This window comes from Bos taurus, chromosome X (genome assembly GCF_002263795.3).
Source record: "Bos taurus isolate L1 Dominette 01449 registration number 42190680 breed Hereford chromosome X, ARS-UCD2.0, whole genome shotgun sequence".
Taxonomy (NCBI): Eukaryota; Metazoa; Chordata; class Mammalia; order Artiodactyla; family Bovidae; genus Bos; species Bos taurus.
The window spans coordinates 127,942,311-127,964,279 of record NC_037357.1 but is presented as its reverse complement, the minus strand read 5'-3'; the positions used below and the strand labels follow the sequence as shown (position 1 = coordinate 127,964,279).

At 42.7% G+C, this 21,969-nt stretch overlaps 2 protein-coding genes across 6 annotated transcripts in view; one reads left to right on the top strand and one right to left on the bottom strand.

The window, feature by feature from the left end:
• BMX (BMX non-receptor tyrosine kinase) overlaps nucleotides 1-10,427 on the top strand; it is a 46,387-nt gene extending 35,960 nt beyond the window's left edge. For 3 of the 4 annotated variants that reach the window (XM_005228449.5, XM_005228448.5, XM_010822198.4), the window contains exons 15-19: nucleotides 798-1,014; nucleotides 1,967-2,031; nucleotides 3,675-3,793; nucleotides 7,382-7,539; nucleotides 9,082-10,427. In XM_005228449.5, the coding sequence (XP_005228506.1) occupies nucleotides 798-1,014; nucleotides 1,967-2,031; nucleotides 3,675-3,793; nucleotides 7,382-7,539; nucleotides 9,082-9,156 (634 nt within the window). In that variant the 3' untranslated portion in view covers nucleotides 9,157-10,427. The remainder of the gene's footprint in view (nucleotides 1-797; nucleotides 1,015-1,966; nucleotides 2,032-3,674; nucleotides 3,794-7,381; nucleotides 7,540-9,081) is intronic. The other variant, NM_001192707.2, reaches the window with a different exon arrangement.
• A 290-nt stretch (nucleotides 10,428-10,717) lies between these two features.
• ACE2 (angiotensin converting enzyme 2) overlaps nucleotides 10,718-21,969 on the bottom strand; it is a 51,186-nt gene continuing 39,934 nt past the window's right edge. The window contains exons 15-18 of one of the 2 annotated variants that reach the window (XM_024987850.2): nucleotides 20,814-20,914; nucleotides 18,131-18,247; nucleotides 15,849-16,043; nucleotides 10,718-11,068 (exon numbers count right to left, since the gene is read on the bottom strand). In XM_024987850.2, the coding sequence (XP_024843618.1) occupies nucleotides 10,939-11,068; nucleotides 15,849-16,043; nucleotides 18,131-18,247; nucleotides 20,814-20,914 (543 nt within the window). In that variant the 3' untranslated portion in view covers nucleotides 10,718-10,938. 2 annotated transcript variants of the gene reach the window in all.

The following is a 21,969-nucleotide window of genomic DNA, read 5'->3' as shown; positions in this document are numbered from 1 at the left end:
AAATGACATCCTAACTCAAAATGAAGCTTTTTTAAAAGAAAAGAAAATCACAACTAATCTCACTTCTCTAATATGACAACTGTTTTCATTTTACTAATGAGATGTTTAGACATCAGTTAGATGCTTTAAAATAGAAGTGACTGCTCTTAGGATATGCTGCTGCTGCTGCTGCTAAGTCGCTTTAGTCGTGTCCAACTCTGTGCGACCCCAGAGACGGCAGCCCACCAGGCTCCCCCGTCCCTGGGATTCTCCAGGCAAGAACACTGGAGTGGGTTGCCACTTCCTTCTCCAATGCGTGAAAGTGAAAAGTGAAAGTGAAGTCACTCAGTCATGTCTGACTCTTAGCGACCCCATGGACTGCAGCCCACCAGGCTCCTCCGTCCATGGGATTTTCCAGGCAAGAGTACTGGAGTGGGGTGCCATTGCCTTCTCCGGCTCTTAGGATATAGCTTCCTCCAAATCAGTCATAGAAGTTCTCAAGATGCTACAAGACTAAGCAGGATTTCTGAGGTATTAGACAGACCACTGCTTCCCTGATTCTCTGCAGGAAAGTTGAATAAGCACCCAAAGCAGCTTAATGGATGCTGAGGTTGTCAGTGTCCAATAGGAGGCAGCTTTTTTCTGCCTCCAAAGGCTAATGCTCCCAGAATCAGATCCTAAACTTTCCCCTCTCTTCTGTTCCAGTATAAGGGCAGAAATTAAAACAAACAAAAATCTGACAGTGATTCTTTTTCAGGACATCTGGAAAATGGAGTTTGGAAATTCAGTATTGAACTTTGAATATCTGTTGTTTCCAGGAAACTCAACCATCCCAAGCTGGTGAAATTCTACGGAGTGTGTTCAAAGAGATACCCTATATACATAGTGACTGAATATATAACCAATGGCTGCTTACTGAGTTACCTGAAGAGTCATGGAAAAAGACTTGAACCCTCCCAGCTCTTAGAAATGTGCTATGATGTTTGTGAAGGCATGGCCTTCTTGGAGAGCCACCAATTCATACATCGGGACTTGGTAAGGAAAGAAAGCCATCTCCAGCTCCCATCTTCAGCAATGGGGCCATTGGGAGGGATGGCAAAGAGAGCATCTTCACTTACATTGCATTGGCCAAAAAGTTCATTTGGGTTTTCCCATAAGATGTTACAAAAAACCCCAAATGAACTTTTTGACCAACCAATATTTTGCCCATTTGCTTAAGCACATGACACTTTTGTGATAAAAATCACAACTCAAAATAAAACACTTAAGTATAGAAGGAATTTCTAAAGAAGCCATCCAGGTCTATGTAGTTAGGTCGTGGTATAATGGAAAACAGATGCAAAGGAAAGACTTTGGTCAATTTAGTGGTTCCCAGAATCATTTAACCCAAGCTTACCTTTACTCCAGGAAGGATTTAGTGCTAAAGCAATCATTTAATACGATAACTGAAAACACAAGAAATGAAATGCGTACATCTTTGAGTCAGGGTGGATGTGGAGAGTATTCTTCTTGATTTGTACTGGTATTGATTGATCTTTAGAGATTTTCTGGTGCTAAACAGCAAACATGCCACGCATGCTAGGCCAGTGCATTCCGGATTCTCAGTGCTGCATTTACACCTTCAAAGCGCCTGTTAACACACAGGGTCCTAGCAATGGAGAGGGAACCCCTAGACGTGATTTTTCCCTTCTCGTTGACGAGCTCAGGTTCTGTGTTTCATGTCTAATACCTCTCATACCGTTTGACAAGGATGGATGCTTGACGGAAGATACTTCTGTGAGCACATTTTCATTTTGAAAGATTGAAAATTGCAAAGGAAAAAAGACAACATCTATACTCTAGATATTTTCTTTTAAATACAGCATTTGGGGTTGTGATATCTTAGATTTTGCTGACAAATGTCCCAAAGAGAAGGAAAATGTGTGATTTTGATGTCAGGGGATCCTTGGTCATTTTCACTATTGGTAATTTTGTTTTCCCTCTAAAGGCTGCTCGGAACTGCTTGGTAGACAGTGATCTCTCTGTGAAGGTTTCTGACTTTGGGATGACGAGGTAAGCCAGTTCCAAAAGGGCAACGCGTGAAAGAGGGATTTCCATTCACATCTAAACGGGGGTACAAAACATGCTCTGAATTGGGGGCTTAGAAACCTGGATCTCCTCACTCACACTACCTCTGAACACTCATTTCTTCACTGATAAAAATAGGATTGTTCTTCAGAAATTATCCCAAAGCTCTCTTAATTCTTTCAAAACTTTGATAAATATTTTCTAAATGCAAATAAATCCACAAAAGATCCTAAATATTTGTATATAACCTGTTACAGCCAGGAAAAAACAAGAAAAGTTTAAAAAGCCTTGATTGGGGTGGGGTAGGGAGAGAGAGAGAATGCGTGTGTGTGTTTCTGTGTGTGTATGATGGCTCCTTTAGCCCGTTCTGGTTTTTTCTTAATACTATATGCTCAAATGGGCACAGCATTAACACTAGGAAAAATTTTCTTGTCATTTATTAAATTTTCTGTAGCATCAGGTAAGGCCGTAGACTCATTCTCTTGGCATTCTAGCAACACTTTAGGATTTGAAAAATTAGTTTGATTGTGATAGCAGTTTAAGAAGAATCTTCCATTTCCTGAATTCTGAATCCTCTTACTATTTATTTAAGCCTTAGAGCCAATTTTCATGGTTTTATACAGGAAATGAAGACATATCTGGTAGCCTTTCCATTCAACAAACATTTATTGAGTGCCTAATGCCTAGGCCCTGTGGGAGATACTGATATAAATGAGTTAATCTCTGCCCTCAAAATGCCCACAGTTGAGTCTAGAGGGCAAGCAGATGTCCCTGCCATTGAGACAAAATACAGCTATAAAGTTGTGCCAATTCAACATAACCACATGTAATTCTGAGGAGGGATAATATAGTTTCAAATTCTGAAGAGTTGACCAAATCCAGCCCTATATTTAGCAAACATGTCCCTAAAAACACCATAGGGAGATCTGTATTTTTTTTTTAAGTTTTCTTCAAAATTCATTATGAAAAGCTGCTCCTCTTCCAGAACCCCTAAATATTATAAACAAAAGTGTACTGCATATCCTTGAACATATATTTTTATCATCTTGATATCTTCATAAGATATTGTTGTCCATCATTGCTTACAACAGCAGGTTAGAAGCAACTTACACAGTTAAACAAATAACATTAATTCATAAGAGGGAAGACTATTCAGCCATTAAACATGATGCTGCAGAAGAAAACGTAACCATGGGGGAAATGTTCTTGATATGTCATTAAAGGAAAAATGAAAGCAAACCTCAGTACAACAGAAACCCAATTTTGTTCAAATTATATATAGAAAAAAGATTGGGAAGTACAAGCAAAAATGTATCTTAAGTGGTAGAATGACTGACTATCCTTGGGGTGGGATTCAGAGTGATTTCACTTTTATGTGTTTTTTTAATATTTTATATTTACCAAATACGTCGCATTCATATTTTGGTATTTTCAAAACTAGATATCATTTTTAAAAAATGCTTACAAGTCATAAGCAGCCTGTAGCTAAGCTCAAAAACTGAAAGATCCAGAAAATCAAGGCCCTCGGCGGAGACTGGATGGCTGCAAGCCCTGCGTCGGCCAGCAGAGGGCTTCCCACTTGATACAGCCAAGCGGTGTAAGGGCTGTGTTGATGTTTTCCCCTGCAGGTATGTTCTTGATGACCAATATGTCAGTTCCGTAGGAACAAAGTTTCCAGTCAAGTGGTCAGCCCCAGAGGTGTTTCACTACTTCAAATACAGCAGCAAGTCAGACGTATGGGCGTTCGGTAAGAATGTGGCCACATGAGACCCATTTCACAAGCTGGCTTCCACAACAGGAAACCACATAGCAGCAACATCCATTTTCAGCAAATCCTCTGAGCACTTACAAAATGATCTGTATACCCAGAGATAAGCAAGGGATTGAAGACGATGATGGTGACCCTTTCTTGGGTCGGTGTTAGGATGTCTGCCACTTACTGTATAATTGGCGTGTTGCTAACACCTCCTCATAAAAATCCAAAGGGCTAAAAGCTTTTTTACATTGAAGATTTTACGTTTTCAAAAAGGAGTCACTGAAAATTAAAACCCAGTTTGCATGAGGTATAAAACGTCGAAGGGCTTAAAATGAAGTCATCAACTTTCTGCATGAAAGTGGCATGATAACCATTATTCTGAGTTGACCAATTTCGGGGGGCATGCCTGGTGTAAACACCAAACATGAGTTAGCACTTTCTTTGGCCCATCCCAATTTCAGCTAGTGTCTTTGTTAAAATTCATCATTTAGATCAGGGGTCAGCAAACCATGACACAGAACCAATTCCAGTGGCCTGTTTCTATAAGGGAAGTTTTATTGGAGTGCTGCTGTGTCCTCTGCACATATGGTTTATGTATTGTCTGTGGTTGATTTTGTGCTTGCAGCAGTAACTGCCACAGAGACTGCATGACCCTCAAACCTAGCAAACTTACTGTGTGGCCTTCCCTATTTTATTAAAAGATCTGCATTGAAATTAAGTAAACATAATTACAAAATTGCTTCCCTGGTGGCTCAGTGGTAAAGAATCTGCCTGCCAAACAGGAGACACAGGTTTGATCCCTAGATCAGGAAGAGCCCCTGGAGGAGGAAATGGCAACCCAATCCAATATTCTTTCCTGGGAAATCCCTTGGACAGAGGAGCCTAGCGGGCTACGGTCCATGGGGTCGCAAAGAGCTGGACACAACTTAGCGAATAAACAGCAGCAGCAATTAGAAAACAGAAATAATTCTTAAATTGTGCTTCTGTAGATATTCTGGTATTTTTCCACATCAGTAGGAATGTCAGGCTTGTTTAAAATCACTGTCAGATGGGCTCAGGATAAGTATTACAAATTATCATAAGGTTATGGAATGTATTAAATACAACTGAGAACTATTTCATGCCTGTCTTAGTCCATAAGTATAATTTGACTTTCTACATGACAACTGAGACTGTCTGAACAAAGGAAAATTTAGTTAGCCATTTATTTTTCTATGTGATAATTTTTTAAATAGAACAGTCTTATGGACTCTGTGGGAGAGGGAGAGGGTGGGAAGATTTGGGAGAATGGCATTGAAACATGTGAAATGTCATGTATGAAACGAGATGCCAGTCCAGGTTCAGTGCACGATGCTGGATGCTTGGGGCTGGTGCGCTGGGACGGCCCAGGGGGATGGTATGGGGAGGGGGGAGGGAGGAGGGTTCAGGATGGGGAGCACGTGTATACCTGAAATTAAAAAAAAAAAAAAGAAAGTGAAAAAAAAAATAATAATTCTTCCTTTTATAAAACTGGTATTGTTCACTGTAAAAAAATTCCAAGAAATATACAGAAAAAGGAAAAACTACAAAGAGAATTTTAGTGAATACTTAATGTCATTTTGTGCTGATGAACTTGTCAAAATTAGTTTCAATCTCTTTGTATCAATTCACATGCCTTATAAAAGATATTTAAAAAAAATAAGACTCTAGGCCCGCCCTACTCCAACTATCAGAAAATTGTGTTATTTAAAATATATCTTAGTCAAAGTCCCAGTGTACAAATAGATGAAATCAGAATGTCTCCAGTAGACCAAGACAGAGTTTAGACCCCAGGCAGCCAAGCCACTACTCTGCCCCTTAAAGGTGGCCCCAGAGCCCTGACTGAATACAGTACAAAGATATTTCCAGAGTGTAAAGGGCAATTAATAAGGTTAATTTGCATACCCATAACACTCTGAAAATACTTTGTTTTCAAGTTAACAAAAATTTCTTAGAAAAAAAAATCAGAGTTCGTAATAGTCACAACTGCTTTTTGACCAAAAATTGTATTACCCAGGTCAATTGCTTATCTTTTATGTGCCAGAATTTGGCTGCAAATATTTTCTGGCCGTTTCCAAAAACTAAATTCTTTCTTAAATAATCTGACCCTAGTAAGGATACTCAAAATAAACCAGAACCTCTGAAAGCAAGACATTTTAAGCAACGATATTATTCATGAGATAAGTGGACCCACTTCCAAGGAGTTGTGAAGGAGTCAACAAATTTTTGGATGGTTCTTTTAGAACGTTTAAAACACACACACACACAGTCCCCACAAATTGTAATAATGCCTGACTATAAATATTTTACATAAAATCTGTAGCCCTAAAAGTCAAAGTTTTGAAGTTAGTACTTCAGTTATGGTTCCAGAACAATTTTCTCCCTTCTTACATATGTCTGGTTTTCCAAGGTTTTGAGGTTGGTTCCCTGCTGGAATTCTCTTGCGTGGCTAGTATGACAGCACAATGGCCACCATTTAGAGAACTTAAAATGTCCCCAGCGTCCTTTAAGTGCTCCGAGTGTTTCATCCTATTCAATCCTCATGACAACTTTGTGGCATGCAAATATCCACATATTACAGACGGGGAAGCAGAACTGAGAAGGGCTAAGAAGCCTGCCCACCTTGTAAGTGGCAAACCTGTGCCTCAAAAGCCATGTCTGACTGGCCCGAGACGCCACCCTCTTGCCCACCATGACCAGAGCTCAGTTCCTTAATCTGGAGTCTGCCATACTCTGGATACTTCCAGAAAACACTCTGTGAACTTCCAGAAAATGAGTCAGAAAATTCTGTGCATTCACTGTTTTGAGGGGAAGCCAATGATTTTAAGCAGATTCTGAAAAGGACACCTGACCCACAAAGTATTCTAGAACAAAGGTCCCCAGCCTCTAGGGCAGAGACCCGGTGCCTCCTGTCAGATCAGTGGCAGCATTATCTTAGAAATAAAGTGCATGATAAATGTAATGCGTTTGAAACATCCCCAAACCATCCTGCCCCCTCTCCGGTCTCGGGGAAAAATTATCTTCCACGAAATGGGTCCCTGGTGCCAAGAAGGTGGAGAACCACTGTTCTAGAGGACTGAGGCAATAGAAAAGCCGGAAAGTTGTCCACGACTTTATCTTAAATTTCCACCCAAAGGTAATGTGTGAGTGCCAGGAAATTATTGCCAAGGCAGAGAGAAAGGGCGGGGACTTCCACGCCTCGCTCTAAGGCTTGAAGCTGGGGCTGTCACTGTGGCTTCGACGGGGCCGCCGCCTCTCTGAAGCAGCCCAGGGGCCCTGGCCCCAGGGACCTCCCCCTGCAGCGACCCAGGCCGCCTCCCCGTTTCCCAGCAAGAATGGGCGTCGGGGCCTCGGGGAGCAGGAATAAGAGAGCTGGGGCTCCAGAAGGGCTAGCCCAGTCTGTCCTCCCTAACCTGCCCTTCTTGCTGGGACTCATCCCCCAGGGACCCAGGCTCTGACCCAGAGCCTTCCTGCCGGGCACGTGAAGCTCACGTAACAAACTGTACATTCTGACGTGGGCTCTCTTTCCTCTGTCGGCTGGCCGCCCTCGTCGCGGGGCAGGGATCCTGATGTGGGAAGTGTTCAGCCTGGGGAAGCAGCCCTACGACTTGTACGACAACTCGCAGGTGGTCGTGAAGGTCTCCCAGGGCCACCGGCTCTACCGGCCCCAGCTGGCGTCGGACACCGTCTACCACATCATGTACAGCTGCTGGCACGAGGCGAGTGCCCCACGAGGGGAGGGCAGCGGGCAGGGGCGCAGGTGCATCTGGCTGGTTGTTGCGTCACCACCACCGGAAGGAGCGCTTCTGAGCGGAGGCACTTGCTCCAGGGGCTTTCCAAGTGGCTCAGTGGTGAAGAGTTGGTCGCAATACAGGAGACACAGGAGATGTGGTTCAGTCCTTAAATTTGGAAGATCCCCTGGAGAAGGAAATGGCAACCCACTCCAATATTCTTGCCTGGAGAATCCCATGGACAGAGGAGCCTGGCGGGCTACAAGTCCGTGGAGTCACAAAAGAGTCTGACAGGACTGAAGCGACTGAGCATGCGCACACTTGCTACAGAGCCGGTGACGATGGCCCTGGGCCCCTGCTCTCAGGTGTTTGTGATCTGAAACCAGCACTGTAGGTGCCAACAATTTTGTTCATATTTCTTTATGGCTGTGTCGAGTCTTAGTTGTGGCTATGATCTTTTAGTTACTCTGTCATGTCTGACTCTGTGAACCCATGGACTGTAGCCCGCCAGGCTCCTTTCTGTCCATGAAATTTTCCAGGCAAGAATACTGGAGTGGGTGACCACTTCCTTCTCCAGGGAATCCTCCCCACTCAGGGATCGAACTGTGTCTTCTGCGTCTCCTGTATTGGCAGGAGGATTCTTTACCACTGCACCACCTGAGAAGCCCAGCTTACTTTTAAATTCATTTGGTCAGATTTTATTTTAAACTTAGTCAATCTTGACCATGCACAAAACTCTTTTCCCGGTGTCCACTTTCCACAAAACTCTTTATCACTTTTTGTAGTCATAATTTTATTTTCCCACTCAGAAACAAGACACCTGTAAGTCAGACCTACTTCCTTTTCTCTTGGAGGCGGTTTAGTTGCTAAGTTGTGTCTGACTCTTTCTGAATAGTTTTCTTAGCTATTTTGCATATTTAAAATCCACAAACTAGATAATCAATTTGTTCAGCTTAAAACAAGCTTGTTCATATTTGGAGGAGTTTGTATTTTAACTTGGGAGATCCATCATCTCTATGTTATTGATGTGTCCTATTCAAAGACAACCAGTGTTATTTTCTATGTGCTCAATTCTACATTTGTGTTTTTTCAGCACCATTTTAAAGTTTTCCTCATTTGGGGGGTACTTTTTTTTAGTATTTTATTGGGGTTTGTTGCTATTGTAAATTGAGTTTTCTCTTCCAGTATATCTTCTAATTGGTTATTGTATATATACAGGAAGACTATTGATTTTGTCAGTTAATTTTATATACTGCTCTCCTGATGAATTCCTTTGTTATTTGGGTTTGTTCTATTATTAATTCTCTTGGGTTTTCAAGGTATGCAGTCCTATCTTACTCAAATAAAGATACTCTTATTTTTCTTTCTCAATTCTTAGGGCTCTATTTGTTTTCTCTTTAGAAGAAATATCTATAGCATTTCCACATTTTAAGAATTGCTAGTTTTAGGACTGAGGTATAAATATTTTACATAGTTTATTTTAAATGGGAACCTTCATAAACTAAACCATTGGGTTTTTCTTTTATCTAGCTTCCAGAAAAGCGTCCCACATTTCAGCAGCTCCTATCATCCATTGAACCACTTCGGGAAAAAGACAAGCCTTGAAGAATACGTGAGAAGATCTGATGAGAATGAGTATAAATTTTGACCAACATTTTCATTCTTTTTAAGGAAAGTAGCATAGCACAGATGTTGTAATTTAGCTAGTTTTTCTTATCGGTAGTCTGTGTGCTGTTTTGTCTGTTCTATTATCTAGAAAAAAACAAGGTAGGAAACAAAAGATTTCCTTGATATTTAGGTCAAGTTAGTAATTTTGTTTATGCTTCTCTTAGTATTATACCTTCCAGCCTATAGCAGAAGCACATTTTCTGATAGCAAAATAGAGAGGATGTATATTATGTGTAAAGATTGAGCAGAAATGAAAAATTACTTTTTGGATATTTGTTGTTCTTCTTAATATCACCACTATCATGATAATTAAATATGCTATTAACAAGTATAGAAATGGTGACACCTGCCTTCATGTCTCAATGGTTTCAGTCTTTAGCATGCATGAGAATCAAATGGAGAGTTTATGAAAACACAGGTTCATTAAGAACTACCCCAGAGATTCTGGTACAGCAGGTCTGAATGCAGCCTGAGAATTTGTACTTTTAATAACCTCCCAGATATTTCTGTGCAGTCATTCCGAACTGCCCTAGGAGACCTCATTATGTGGTGGGCACCGTTAGGTGTTCCATAATTCAATTCGAATGATACAGTTCTCATCTGATATCCAAATCAGAACAACGGATTTATGTCATCATCTACACAAATATACAACTGAAGTTAAACAACATTATTCAATAATATGTTAACTATGTGTCACAGAGACAACTTTTAAAGATGCCAAGGTAAAACTGGATGCCTTTTTCCTTTTGCTCAAACTATTATCAATTTCAACTCAATTATAACCATGGTCTTGTATCAGATTGTTGCTTTCTATAGTACTCTGCCCTTACTTGCAGGGGATACATTCCAAGACCCCTAGTGGATACCTGAAACCAAGGATAGTACCAAACCCCATATATAATATGTTTTTCCTATACATACATACCTATGATCAAGTTTAATTTATAAGTTAGGCACAGTAAGAGGTTAAAAGCAATAACTAATAATAAAACTGAATAATTACACTGTAATAAAAGTTATGTGAATGTGGTCTCTCTGTCAAAATATCTAACTGTACAAATTGAATGCCTTTTGCATCTTAACTAAGCACTTAATGCACTGCGGCTGTAACTTTTGCAGTTTGATGTGAGACGGCAAAACTAGTATGAATTTCTTCTTTCTTCACAATTTCACCGATAAAAGATTCATTGTTACCGTAGATCTCAGCCACCTCAGCATTCATTTTTTTCTTTCCATATTGAGAACTTTCACCCTTTCGCTTAAAGGAAACTAAAACTTTAGGGCTTCTCTCTGGCATTTCCGAATCACCAGCATCACTCCTCTGGCACTTTGGGGCCAGGAGTAAGTAAAACAAGAGTCCCTTGAACACAGCACTGAGGCTGTGACAGCAGACCTGATAACTATGGCCGCTAAGTGACTAACGGGCGGGACACAGCAGACAAAGGGACGGTTCGCGGCCTGGGGGAGCAGAGTTGACGTCACGAGAGTTCATCACTTTAAAACTCATGAATTGTTTATTTCTGAAGTTTTCTACTAAATATTTTCATATAGTGGTCGCCCGCGGGTAACTGAAACCACCAAAAGTGAAACTGGGGATAAGAGAGCCCTACTGTAACCATTTAAAATCCTCGCGTCTGGAGCCCCGGGACTTGTGGCTAGTTTGGTAACTGAACTTTCTCTTTCCGTCTTCTATCTTGACACAGAAGTACACGAGTCCTATTTTAGCTTCTCATGACTATTACTAAAAGGTACTGGAGCTTTCAGACTGTTCCTGGAAATGTCCACCTTCACGGCCTGCTGCTGAACCCTTAGGTTTTCATCATTTTGGAGTCCGTCATTGTCATGTCTGTAATGTCAAGAAGGGAGAGAGAAAGGTTATGTGAAGGGCTGCATTACAGTGAAAAGACGCTACTGTTTTCTAGATAGAACAATCTCCCTTAAGAGACGTTCACACCCTTCCTCATCTCACTCCCCCTAAGCTATTGTGAATGATTGTTCTTGGTTATTTGTTATTTTTTTTTTTTTTCTTTACAGAAGCACACAAATCTCATGGAACTTTTGAAACAGCCACTAGGGCATTTATATGTTCAGTGAGCATTTATTTAGCAGGTACTGTGTGCCAGGTTCCTTTCTCCCCGAGAGAAAAGGAACAAATAACACAGCCCCTCCCTCTCAACAGGCCCATCGTCAGGAGTGGGTACCAGTCTTTGCGGCTCTGATTCCATCCACCAGAGACTTGCACCACAGACTTAATGCCCCTGTGAGAAAGATTTCTCATGCCCAAACTAGGTCTTCCTGGTCCCCCCCGCCCCCCGCCAAAGGGTGTTTTTCTTTCTTCTCCTTATTTTTATATACTTGATCTAAAGATGAAACTGAGCAGGACTCTATGGGACCTTCCCGGGGATGACCCCTCTTTTCCCATCACCCTGCCTCTTGTTTGTAGAAAATCTTTAGCTTCCTAGACCTTCCCTGCATTCTATAGAGCAAATTTCATAAGAGAAAAGAGAAAATGCAGAAACAAAGAAAAACAGTCAATCAAGACAAAATGATCATAGTTTAGCTATAAAGCAAAGTAAAGGAACTTTAGTTCCTCCTCAAGGGTTACAGATAATATCCTGAGCCATGTGCTTGAGCTGTTTGGCAGATACTAAAATCCCTACCGGAGAAGGCAATGGCAACCCACTCCAGTACTCTTGCCTGGAAAATCCCATGGACGGAGGAGCCTGGTAGGCTGTAGTCCATGGGGTCGCTAGGAGTTGGACACGACTGAGATACTTCACTTTCACTTTTCACTTTCATGCATTGGAGAAGGAAATGGCAACCCACTCCAGTGTTCTTGCCTGGAGAATCCCAGGGACGGGGGAGCCTGGTGGCCTGCTGTCTATGGGGTCGCACAGAGTCGGACACGACTGAAGTGACTTAGCAGCAGCAGCAGCAAAATCCCTACCAGGTGGAAGAACTTAACTGCATCCTGACCACCAGCACATGGACCCCAAACCGGTTACAACCAGAAGGTTGATGATGCTGACTCTTGAAATACCACCCAAGCTACCTCACCATCAGCTGATCAGAAGAATGTCCTCAAGCTGATCAGGCACCCTACAACCCTCAGCTCTAATGCTGCCTTTAAAAGCCCTTTCCTAAAAGCGAGCATGAAGTTCCAGTCTTTTGAGCACAAGCTGCTAGTTCTTCTTACTTGACTAAGTTACTCTACAGTATGCTGGTCACCACATAAAGTGAACCGATAGGTAGAGTTTGGATATTTTAATCTACATAATCCATTTTATACGTTTTCAGGTCTGTATTGGATTCTGTGCTCAGAACTGGGCTAGGGGCTCTGAGATTTGTAAAAGCATTACCAGGTTTGGCTCCTAACCTGAGTGTAGACGCTCTTAATACAACTCTTTTCAACAGATTTTATTGAACATAATCACTTTATACAATAAAGTAACTGAACATATTGGGATGCACTTCAAGACATGTGGGAGGTCGGGAGACCCAGGCAGCTTTGTCCCTGGAAGTGAAAAGCAGAGATAATCCACGGAAGGCCGAGCACAGAAGTACACACGAGACCACAGGAGTTTGTGAATCAAGTATTTATTGTCTTTGTGAGCTTTGTGCTCAGCACTACTCAAACATTATGGGCAAATACAGAAGAGTCAAGAAATTGGGAGCCCACTTCAGAAGTGACATTCAGTTGGGGTCCCCGTGCACTTCATAGTTAGAGAGCAACGGGAGCAAGTTCCTATCATGGCAGCTCGGGAGGGGGTTCATGGAGGCCCCTGGGGCTAGTGTGATATTGTCAGAAAGACGGTGGCCAAGCAGCTTGAAAGTAAAAAGGCAACGTCCTCCAATGGCTGTCTGGATTCTTCTCTCTTCTGTAGCCCTGTCACTCTGAAGAAGGCATGTTCTGGTCCAATCATGACTGGGGAGAATCACTGGAGTACCTAGATTAAGTTAACGTGAAGAGAGCATGTCCTCCTTTACACTTGAATTAAACCCAAGTGAACAGTGCATGCCAGGCTCCACCTCGCAGCTCCATCCATTCACAGGCACGTCCTTAAGAGCCATCCGTCCAGATTCCACACACTTGCTCCTGCCATGTATCCTTTTTATCCATCTCTAGCAACACAATGGAAATTTCCATTTCCATTACCCCTGAACAGCCTGTGAGGCCAAAGACATACTGTCTCTATTCTCAAACAGAAACATCTCTTTAAGGAAACAGAAGTGAAGTCCTAAGGCAGAAACAAGTACTAAACGTGATGCAAGGGAAGATGCTTTCTTCTCAGGCATGCATTCTTTGGACAGCTTTTCCTGAACAGAGCCAGAGCTTTGACATTTAATGACATTCTTATCATTGCCTATGTTCCGTACTGTGAAATTAATATTTACATGCAATCAATTCATCTCAAGAGGAAATAAAAAAGATTTTTCTAAAGCGAAGTCTGAACATCATCAATATTTTGGAATCCTGAATTATTTTCTCCTTTATTCAAGTCCACAGAGCCATAAGGATTTTCTTCACTGCTTGCTTGATTTTTCCTGTTAAATAAAGTGAACTCACCTTAATATCATAATCTTAGAGTGACACGGCCTCCCTTGGACTCCAATGGCCCAGGTATCTTTTCCATCTCAGCATCTTACCACCTGTACTCATTTGCATACCAGTCCCCTTTTAATGGACTGTGGGCACCCAGAGTGCATTGAATTCACTTCTTTAGCCCGATGATCAGTTGGCACGATGGTTGGCAGAGTAGGAGACTGGTTAGGGTATAAGCTCTGAAGTCTGAGAGTGGGGGCCTCTGTGCCTCAGTCTAACTATTCAGAAAATGATGGCAAATATGTAAACTCAGTGAAATAATGCTGGCAGAGTACTCACAGTATCTGGCATATAATCCCCAATAAATATTAACCATTATTATTATTTTTAGGAACTCAGTGGTCATTTAGCCAATCACTTCATTATAAAAAACTTCCCTACTAAATTACCGATTTCCAAAGTATGAAGGTCAGGATGGGCCCGCTTTGTACTATGACACCAGCTTTAGAAACCAAGTGCATATCTTCATGTGTCACTGACTAGCTGTGCAAACTTGAGGTTTCTTGGCCTCTCTGAATCTCTGTCTTATATATACATGAACATAATTACATAGTTATATATTATACAGTTGCTGAATACATTAATGTAAGAAATACATAAGCAGTCTTATTTTTCTGTGTAGCTTCTATTAATGCAGTGTATAGCATGAAGGAGGAGCCCAAAAAGAATTTCTCTGATGAATGAACTTTGGAATAGCGTCTACATGCAAACCTGTACTATGTAGAAGAGCACTTCTCAAACTGTAGTGTGCGTATGAGTCACCTAAGGGCCTTACTAAAATGCAGATTCTGATACACTGGGTCTCCAAAAAACTAATCATTTTTCAGAAACAGAGTCACAGACTTATGGTTACCAAAGGGGAAAGGGAGGGGAGGGATAAATAAGGACTTGGGGATTAACAGATACACACTACTGTATATAAAATAGATAACCAATAAGGGCCCACTGTATAGCACAGGGAACTCTGTATTCTCTAATAATCTCCACGGGAAGAGTCTGAAAAAGAATAGATGTGTGTACATGTATAACTGAATGACTTTGCTGTATACCTGAAACTAACACAACATTGTCCATCAACTATACAATTAATAAAAATTTTTTTTAACTGACCATTTTTGTCAACTTTAGGAAGGGAACTTGGAAGCAAAACAAGTGACAGGGAAACTCTATGTGTCCTTTTGTATTTAAAACATTTTTACTATATGAATATATTTTTGTCAATGCCTAATTTTAAAAATGAAGTTATTTGTGGAAACAATATAGTGAAGAAAATTAAGCAAAACAGACTAGTGCATATCAAAATTAAAGAACACATTTAAACAACCTAATGTGTGCAAAGAGTTTTGTTAGGTGTTATAAAATATGATTAACCTCAATTACACAAGCTCAACAAAAGTAAACGCTGTCTCAAGATCAGAAAACAAATCTAGCGGCAGGGCACAACTATACATCAGGCCTCTGTGATTTAAATCCACAGTGAACTTGGATCTTCAACTCGAGAACAATTTAGAGGGTGCCCGACCCCTGAACTGAGGGTATAGTAAGGCATCCGAGCCATGGGAGGAGGGATGCAGAGGATTCAAGCGTAGCAGTTTGGAGCAAATCTCAGAGCTCATTCTTGAACCATTTCACAGTTCAAATCCATCACTAATGCATTCTCTAGGATCACTTCTAGACCAAGGAGGACTCCTCAGTAAGGATAATCCCCCCCGAGCCCACTCACCACTGCAGAGCTTGGAGTGCCTTTTAGCAGTAGGGAAATGATGCTGTGGCCAGGATGGAGTTTACTGGGGCATATCGGTAGTAAACTCCAGGCTGGAGATCTGTATGGTGGGGCCTGCTAGGGTGGCGAAGTGCTGATGAAATCTGGTAAACTTCTAGGGGGTGCACAAGAATATTTAGCTGTGGAACTGTCCACATATGTAATTGGCTTGTACAACCTACCACTTACTGCAAATTTTCCAGTTAGTTTTCCTGAAACTGTTCTGTTTTAGGATAAATAAGTCCAAGAAAGGTCACTTACTTCCTTCGATTTCTGATCCCAGTGAAGATGAGCACAACAATACCAATCACTACCACTCCCATCACGACCCCAAAGATAATCAGCCATATGGTGACAGGTGGCTCGTAAGGGGGTCCCAGCGTCGGCTGAATCCCCAGAAACTCCAGGCTGTTGTCATCCAGCTGGAAGACATCATTGATACGGTCCCGGGACAACCTATTCCCAAAAGCAAAATATTCAGGCAAAAGAAAACAGCGCAGTTATTTACTGCCTATATCACTGTCTCCAAAAAGATTTGATAAGGCTTACCCAAAGAAGCAATGAAATCAAAGTCAATAACCAGGTTCACTGACAGATTTGAATTTTAACAATCATACCTCTTTCATACCCTGTGATCTAGATTAGGTTTGGAAACAGCTTCACTGGAAAATGAGGTTGCAAGTGTGGAAATGTGCAGATGGCTGGCATTTGTTCATTTGTGACTACTGTGTTGTAAAGGCGAAGTTGCATATTTGGTAAGAATTTCCCTTCTGTTGAGGTATGTCTACAATGACTTTATATCAAATAATGGAAAAGGACAATCGGATCCACCTCTTCTACAGATGAATCAGGCCCTATATACAAGTCTCAACAGCTGTATTTTCCAAATAAAAGGTGTTGACATCCTAATAAATGGCAGCTCTGGGGAGGAACACGGGGGAGGAGCCTTTGCCAAATTCTCCAGCACTGTGTTGGGATATGGCCGAATTTCATAGAGGGAAAAAGGATGAAGGTTACTTTTAAAACAAAAAACAGTGAAATGTTCAGTGTTCCAGGTTGAAAACCAAAGTGTCTGGCATCCCATTCTCCTGCCATTGAATACAGTGCAGGTCAGGAAGTCAGAGTCCAGCCAGAGAGAGAGATCCAAGCAGCAACCTCCATCTGAAAGAGTCTCGTCACTCTGGAAATACAAAGTTTGAGGACTCCCCGGAGCTTGCAGGAGTGCTGGGCTCCTTCGTGATGATCTCAGCTAGCACCTTCCCTCAAGACAAGTCTTGTGGAGGCAGCCAGTGAGTCTGGGTGTGCTTGGGTTGTAAACCCCACTAAGCCAGATTTTCTAGGCCAACTCTGCCCAGCAAGTTTTGGTTCTGCTTCTAAAGACGACAAGCAGCTCAAGAGCGCCACCTAGTAGCATTTCCCATAGCAATGGTATATTAAGCCTTTTTTTCCTTCTCTTCTTTTTTTAATGGCAAGGGGAAACATCAACATCTATCCAGCGTGGTGGGCTACAAGCCACGGGGTTGCAAAGAGTCGGACACGACCGAGCGACTAACACTTACTTATTTACTATCTAAGGAATCCTGTCCCTGCCTGCCTTGTTTCAGACTTTGGTTAAATGAATTCTGCATCAAAGTCCCTACAGCAATGATGGCGACACCTGCCCATGTACCCTCTGCATTTACCATTTTCTGGGCGTGCTGGTTAGACTTCCTTCAGCCGGGACCTGCTGCCTTTGCCTGAGAGCATTCTCAGGCTGCAAGATTCAGCCCTATCCGCAGGCCAGTAAGGCTGGGGAATTACTGTCCCCTGTCGTGATGGCACCCCACTCCGGTACTCTTGCCTGGAAAATCCCATGGACGCAGGAGCCTGGTAGGCTGCAGTCCATGGGGTCGCTAAGAGTCGGACACGACTGAGAGACTTCACTTTCACTTTTCACTTTCATGCATTGGAGGAGGAAATGGCAACCCACTCCAGTGTTCTTGCCTGGAGAATCCCAGGGATGGTGGAGCCTGGTGGGCTGCCGTCTATGGGGTCGCACAGAGTCAGACATGACTGAAGCAACTTAGCAGCAGCAGCAGTACGTAGTTCTCAACCAGTGACTGATGGGAAGTGGTGAATAAATACCCCAGCTCTGATGGGACAATTCAGGTGCATATTCCACACCATCTCCCAGAATTCCCAGCAGAATGGAGTTCTAACTGCCCACGGTGGTAACTTGCTCATAACATGTCAGGTTACCTTCCTTCCATTCTGTCTCCTGTCCACACTCCTCAATCCATTCTTCCTGAGGTTACTTCCCAATTAAACTACTTACTTTCAAATCCTTGTCTAAGGACCTGCATCTGGAGAAACCCAATGAAGGCAATCCCCTTGCTATGCGATCCTTTTGGAATTAAAACCCAAGTTTTTCAGATGAGGAAAAACACGCAAATGACTCAGAACAGTGCCTGGCACCTTTAGGAACACACAAATCATTTCATTACTGTTGTTGTTGCACTGGGGCCCCTCACCCTTCTATCCTGCATTTGAAAGTCAAGTATCACCTGATGGCGTTTTCAACTTCAGTTCTCGGAATGATGTCAGACACGTTGTTAGGTGACGTGACAAAGAACTTGAAGGAGATCCTTGGTTTCTTGTCACTCACCCACACGTTGTCTTCTCTGTGGAGAAACAAAAGAAACATTTTCCCTGGTGGCACAGAGGACACTGTGAAGAGAATGAAGACTTCTGCTGCTGGAGATGGGGGGACAATCACAGGGTAGAGTGGAGAGCCCTGGAGCAGGACCCGTCATGGAAGGATGTCACTGTCCCAATAACCTTAACACTGCCCAAAGCACGTGAACTCAATTCCCTAAGGTGTGAGAGCAAGTCTTGGCATGATTGGTTCTGCTACCATATAAGAACCACAGTTTTTTTTAGTGATAGAAATACTTCAAACAAAGCAGCGGAAGAATCAGCGAGGAATCACTGGTGACCCAGGATTGTGATAACATGGTGGGCAGCGATGGCTCCCTTCCATGGACAGAGGCGGTGCCCTGATATCTTCCAACCGGGCCCCTCCTGGCAAAACTCGGCATGTTGCCCCCACAGGTGAGGGTGAGGAGTGGGGTTTACAGTAGGATGTGACAAGACTATGCTCTCACAGCTGATGAGACTGATCCTAATAAAATGCAAGGCAGGGACTTCCCTGGTGGTACAGTGGATAAGAATCTGTCTGCCAATGCAGGGGACAGGGGTTCGATCCCTGGTCCAGGAAGATTCCACATGCCACAGAGCAATTAAGCCTGTGACCCACGACTATTGAGCCTGTGCCCTAGAGCCAGCCAGCCCCAACTACTAAGCCCACATGCCTCGTGCCTAGAGACTGTGCTCTGCAAGAAGAAGCCTCCACAATAAGAAGCCTGTGCACAACGAAGGGTAGCCCCTTACCTGCCACGGCTAGAGAAAGCCCACGTGCAGCAATGAAGACCCAGCGCAGCCAAAATGAAAACAACGAATGTTTACTAAAAACCACTATGAGGTACCATTTCACACCAGTCAGAATGGCTGCGATCCAAAAGTCTACAAGCAATAAATGCTGGAGAGGGTGTGGAGAAAAGGGAACCCTCTTACACTGTTGGTGGGAATGCAAACTAGTACAGCCACTATGGAGAACAGTGTGGAGATTCCTTAAAAAACTGGAAATAGAACTGCCTTATGACCCAGCAATCCCACTGCTGGGCATACACACTGAGGAAACCAGAAGGGAAAGAGACACGTGTACCCCAGTGTTCATCGCAGCACTGTTTATAATAGCCAGGACATGGAAGCAACCTAGATGCCCATCAGCAGATGAATGGATAAGAAAGCTATGGTACATATACACAATGGAGTATTACTCAGCCATTAAAAAGAATACATTTGAATCAGTTCTAATGAGGTGGATGAAACTGGAACCTATTATACAGAGTGAAGTAAGCCAGAAAGAAAAACACCAATACAGTATACTAACACATATATATGGAATTTAGAAAGATGGTAACGATAACCCTGTGTACGAGACAGCAAAAGAGACACTGATGTATAGAACAGTCTTATGGACTCTGTTGGAGAGGGAGAGGGTGGGGAGATTTGGGAGAATGGCATTGAAACATGTATAATATCATGTATGAAACGAGTTGCCAGTCCAGGTTCGATGCACGATACTGGATGCTTGGGGCTAGTGCACTGGGACGACCCAGAGGGATGGTATGGGGAGGGAGGAGGGAGGAGGGTTCAGGATGGGGAACACATGTATACCTGTGGCGGATTCATTTTGATATTTGGCAAAACTAATACAATTTGTAAAGTTTAAAAAAAAACAAAAAACAAAAAACAAAGCAAAACAAAAAAACCCAAGGCAGATCATGTGGTTCAGAGCGTTTCTCATGCAGAAGGAAAGCCAATGGCCTTAGAATGGCTTTGGCGGTGCACACACACTTTCTTCTCACCTTTCCATCCCCATGCCCCAGTCTGCCTCTGACCGCATCTCCTATTTGTCTTCTATTAGCTCACTCTGCTCCAGCCACAGTGGCCTCTTTGCTGTTCCTTCAATAGGTGAAGGATGCTTGTTCCTCTGGATCTTTCTACTTGCTATTTTTCAAGCTGCAACATTTTTCCCCATGGTCTGCACCTCTGACTCCCTCTCCTGTTTCAGCTATTTGTTCAAATACTAACAAGGTCTTCCCTGACCATTTTAGTTAAAATGTAACCCCCCCCCCCCGCCCACACACACAACCAGCAAGCACTCCCTTGCCCATTTCCTACTGCACTGTTCTCCCTAGGACTTATCACCATCAAATTCTACTATATTTCATTTATATATTTTGTTGACTGTCTATAACACACACACACACACACAAAATAGATACATTAGAATACAAGCTCAATGAGAGCAGAGATTTCTGCCTTTTGTTTTCAGTGCTGAGGGTGCATGAGAGCATTTGGGGAAAAGAAAGGGAGAGGAGAGAAGGTGGGGGGGAAGAGGTGAGGAGAGGGCCATTTAATAATAACAAAGCTCTTCCATCTACAAGTCAAATAAGTCACAAGCATCCCTTTAAAAAGGTGGCCCTAATTCCAGGAGAGCAATGAGGTTTAATAGTTGTTAGGAGGTTTTTCTCAATTTCACATGAATAAAAGTTGAAGCATAAAACTTTCTGATCCAAGAGTAAGGGAAGTACTGATTGAGAGCACAGCACATCAACTCACCCAAAAAGAACGGTCTCATTTCTGGCTTCTGAAAAATACTTTCTCATGGCATATGCCACAGACGACTGGAACAAGTACATTTCGTTGTCATTCCATTCATACTGAAAATTCACAACAAAAACACTGCTCAGTAGAGATCATGGGGACATTAAAACCTGATATTCCACAAGCTTTTTTTTTTTTTTTTTGGCCATGCCACGCATCTTGTGAGATCTTAGTTCCCAGTCCAGGGATTGAATACACACCCTCAGCAGAGAGAGCTCAGAGTTCTAACCACTGGACCACCAGGGACTTCCCGACATGTGTTAATTTTAAATTGTCTAATATGCCAAAGATTCTAGCTCTGCGTAAGGTCAGTGACCCCCAACTTGAGTGTGCACTGGCATCACCTGGAGGGCTTGTCAAATCACTGAATTCTGGAAAGCCTCAGAGAAGACCTGGAATTCTGCGTCTCTAACAAGCTCCCACGGAGAAGGCAATGGCACCCCACTCCAGTACTCTTGCCTGGAAAATCCCATGGACGGAGGGGCCTGGTGGGCTGCAGTCCATGGGGTTGCTAAGAGTCGGGCACGACTGACCAACTTCACTTTTCACTTTCATGCACTGGAGAAGGAAATGGCAACCCACTCCAGTACTCTTGCCTGGAGAATCCCAGGGACGGGGGAGCCTGGTGGGCTGCGGTCTATGGGGTCACACAGAGTCGGACACGACTGAAGCGACTTAGCAGCAGCAGCAACAAGCTCCCACATGGTGGCAATGCTGCTGGTCCAGCACCAACGCTTTAAGAACCACAGGGCTCACTGGTCCCTTGAATTTAACTTAAAGTAAGCTGAAATAAGCACTCTAGGGCAGGTTTATAGATGGGAGTTATGTGTGCCATTGGTTTTGGTTAAAACATCCATATACTGTAGACAAGTATGCTGACCTTTTACTATTTTTATAGCAAGTTCTCAGACATGTGTAAGTGTAAAAGAAAAAGAAACTTCAAGTTCAAAGGAAAAAATAGCTTTTTGTAGACAAGGTAATTCTTGTTTTCCAGTGCTAAACCAATGGCTTGTGTAAAATTTGTGTAGTCCAGGAAAAACCTGTTCAAAGAGAAAAAAAAAATTCACCCTTTCCTCCAGTAGATGGCAGTAGAGATCATGAATAGCACAAA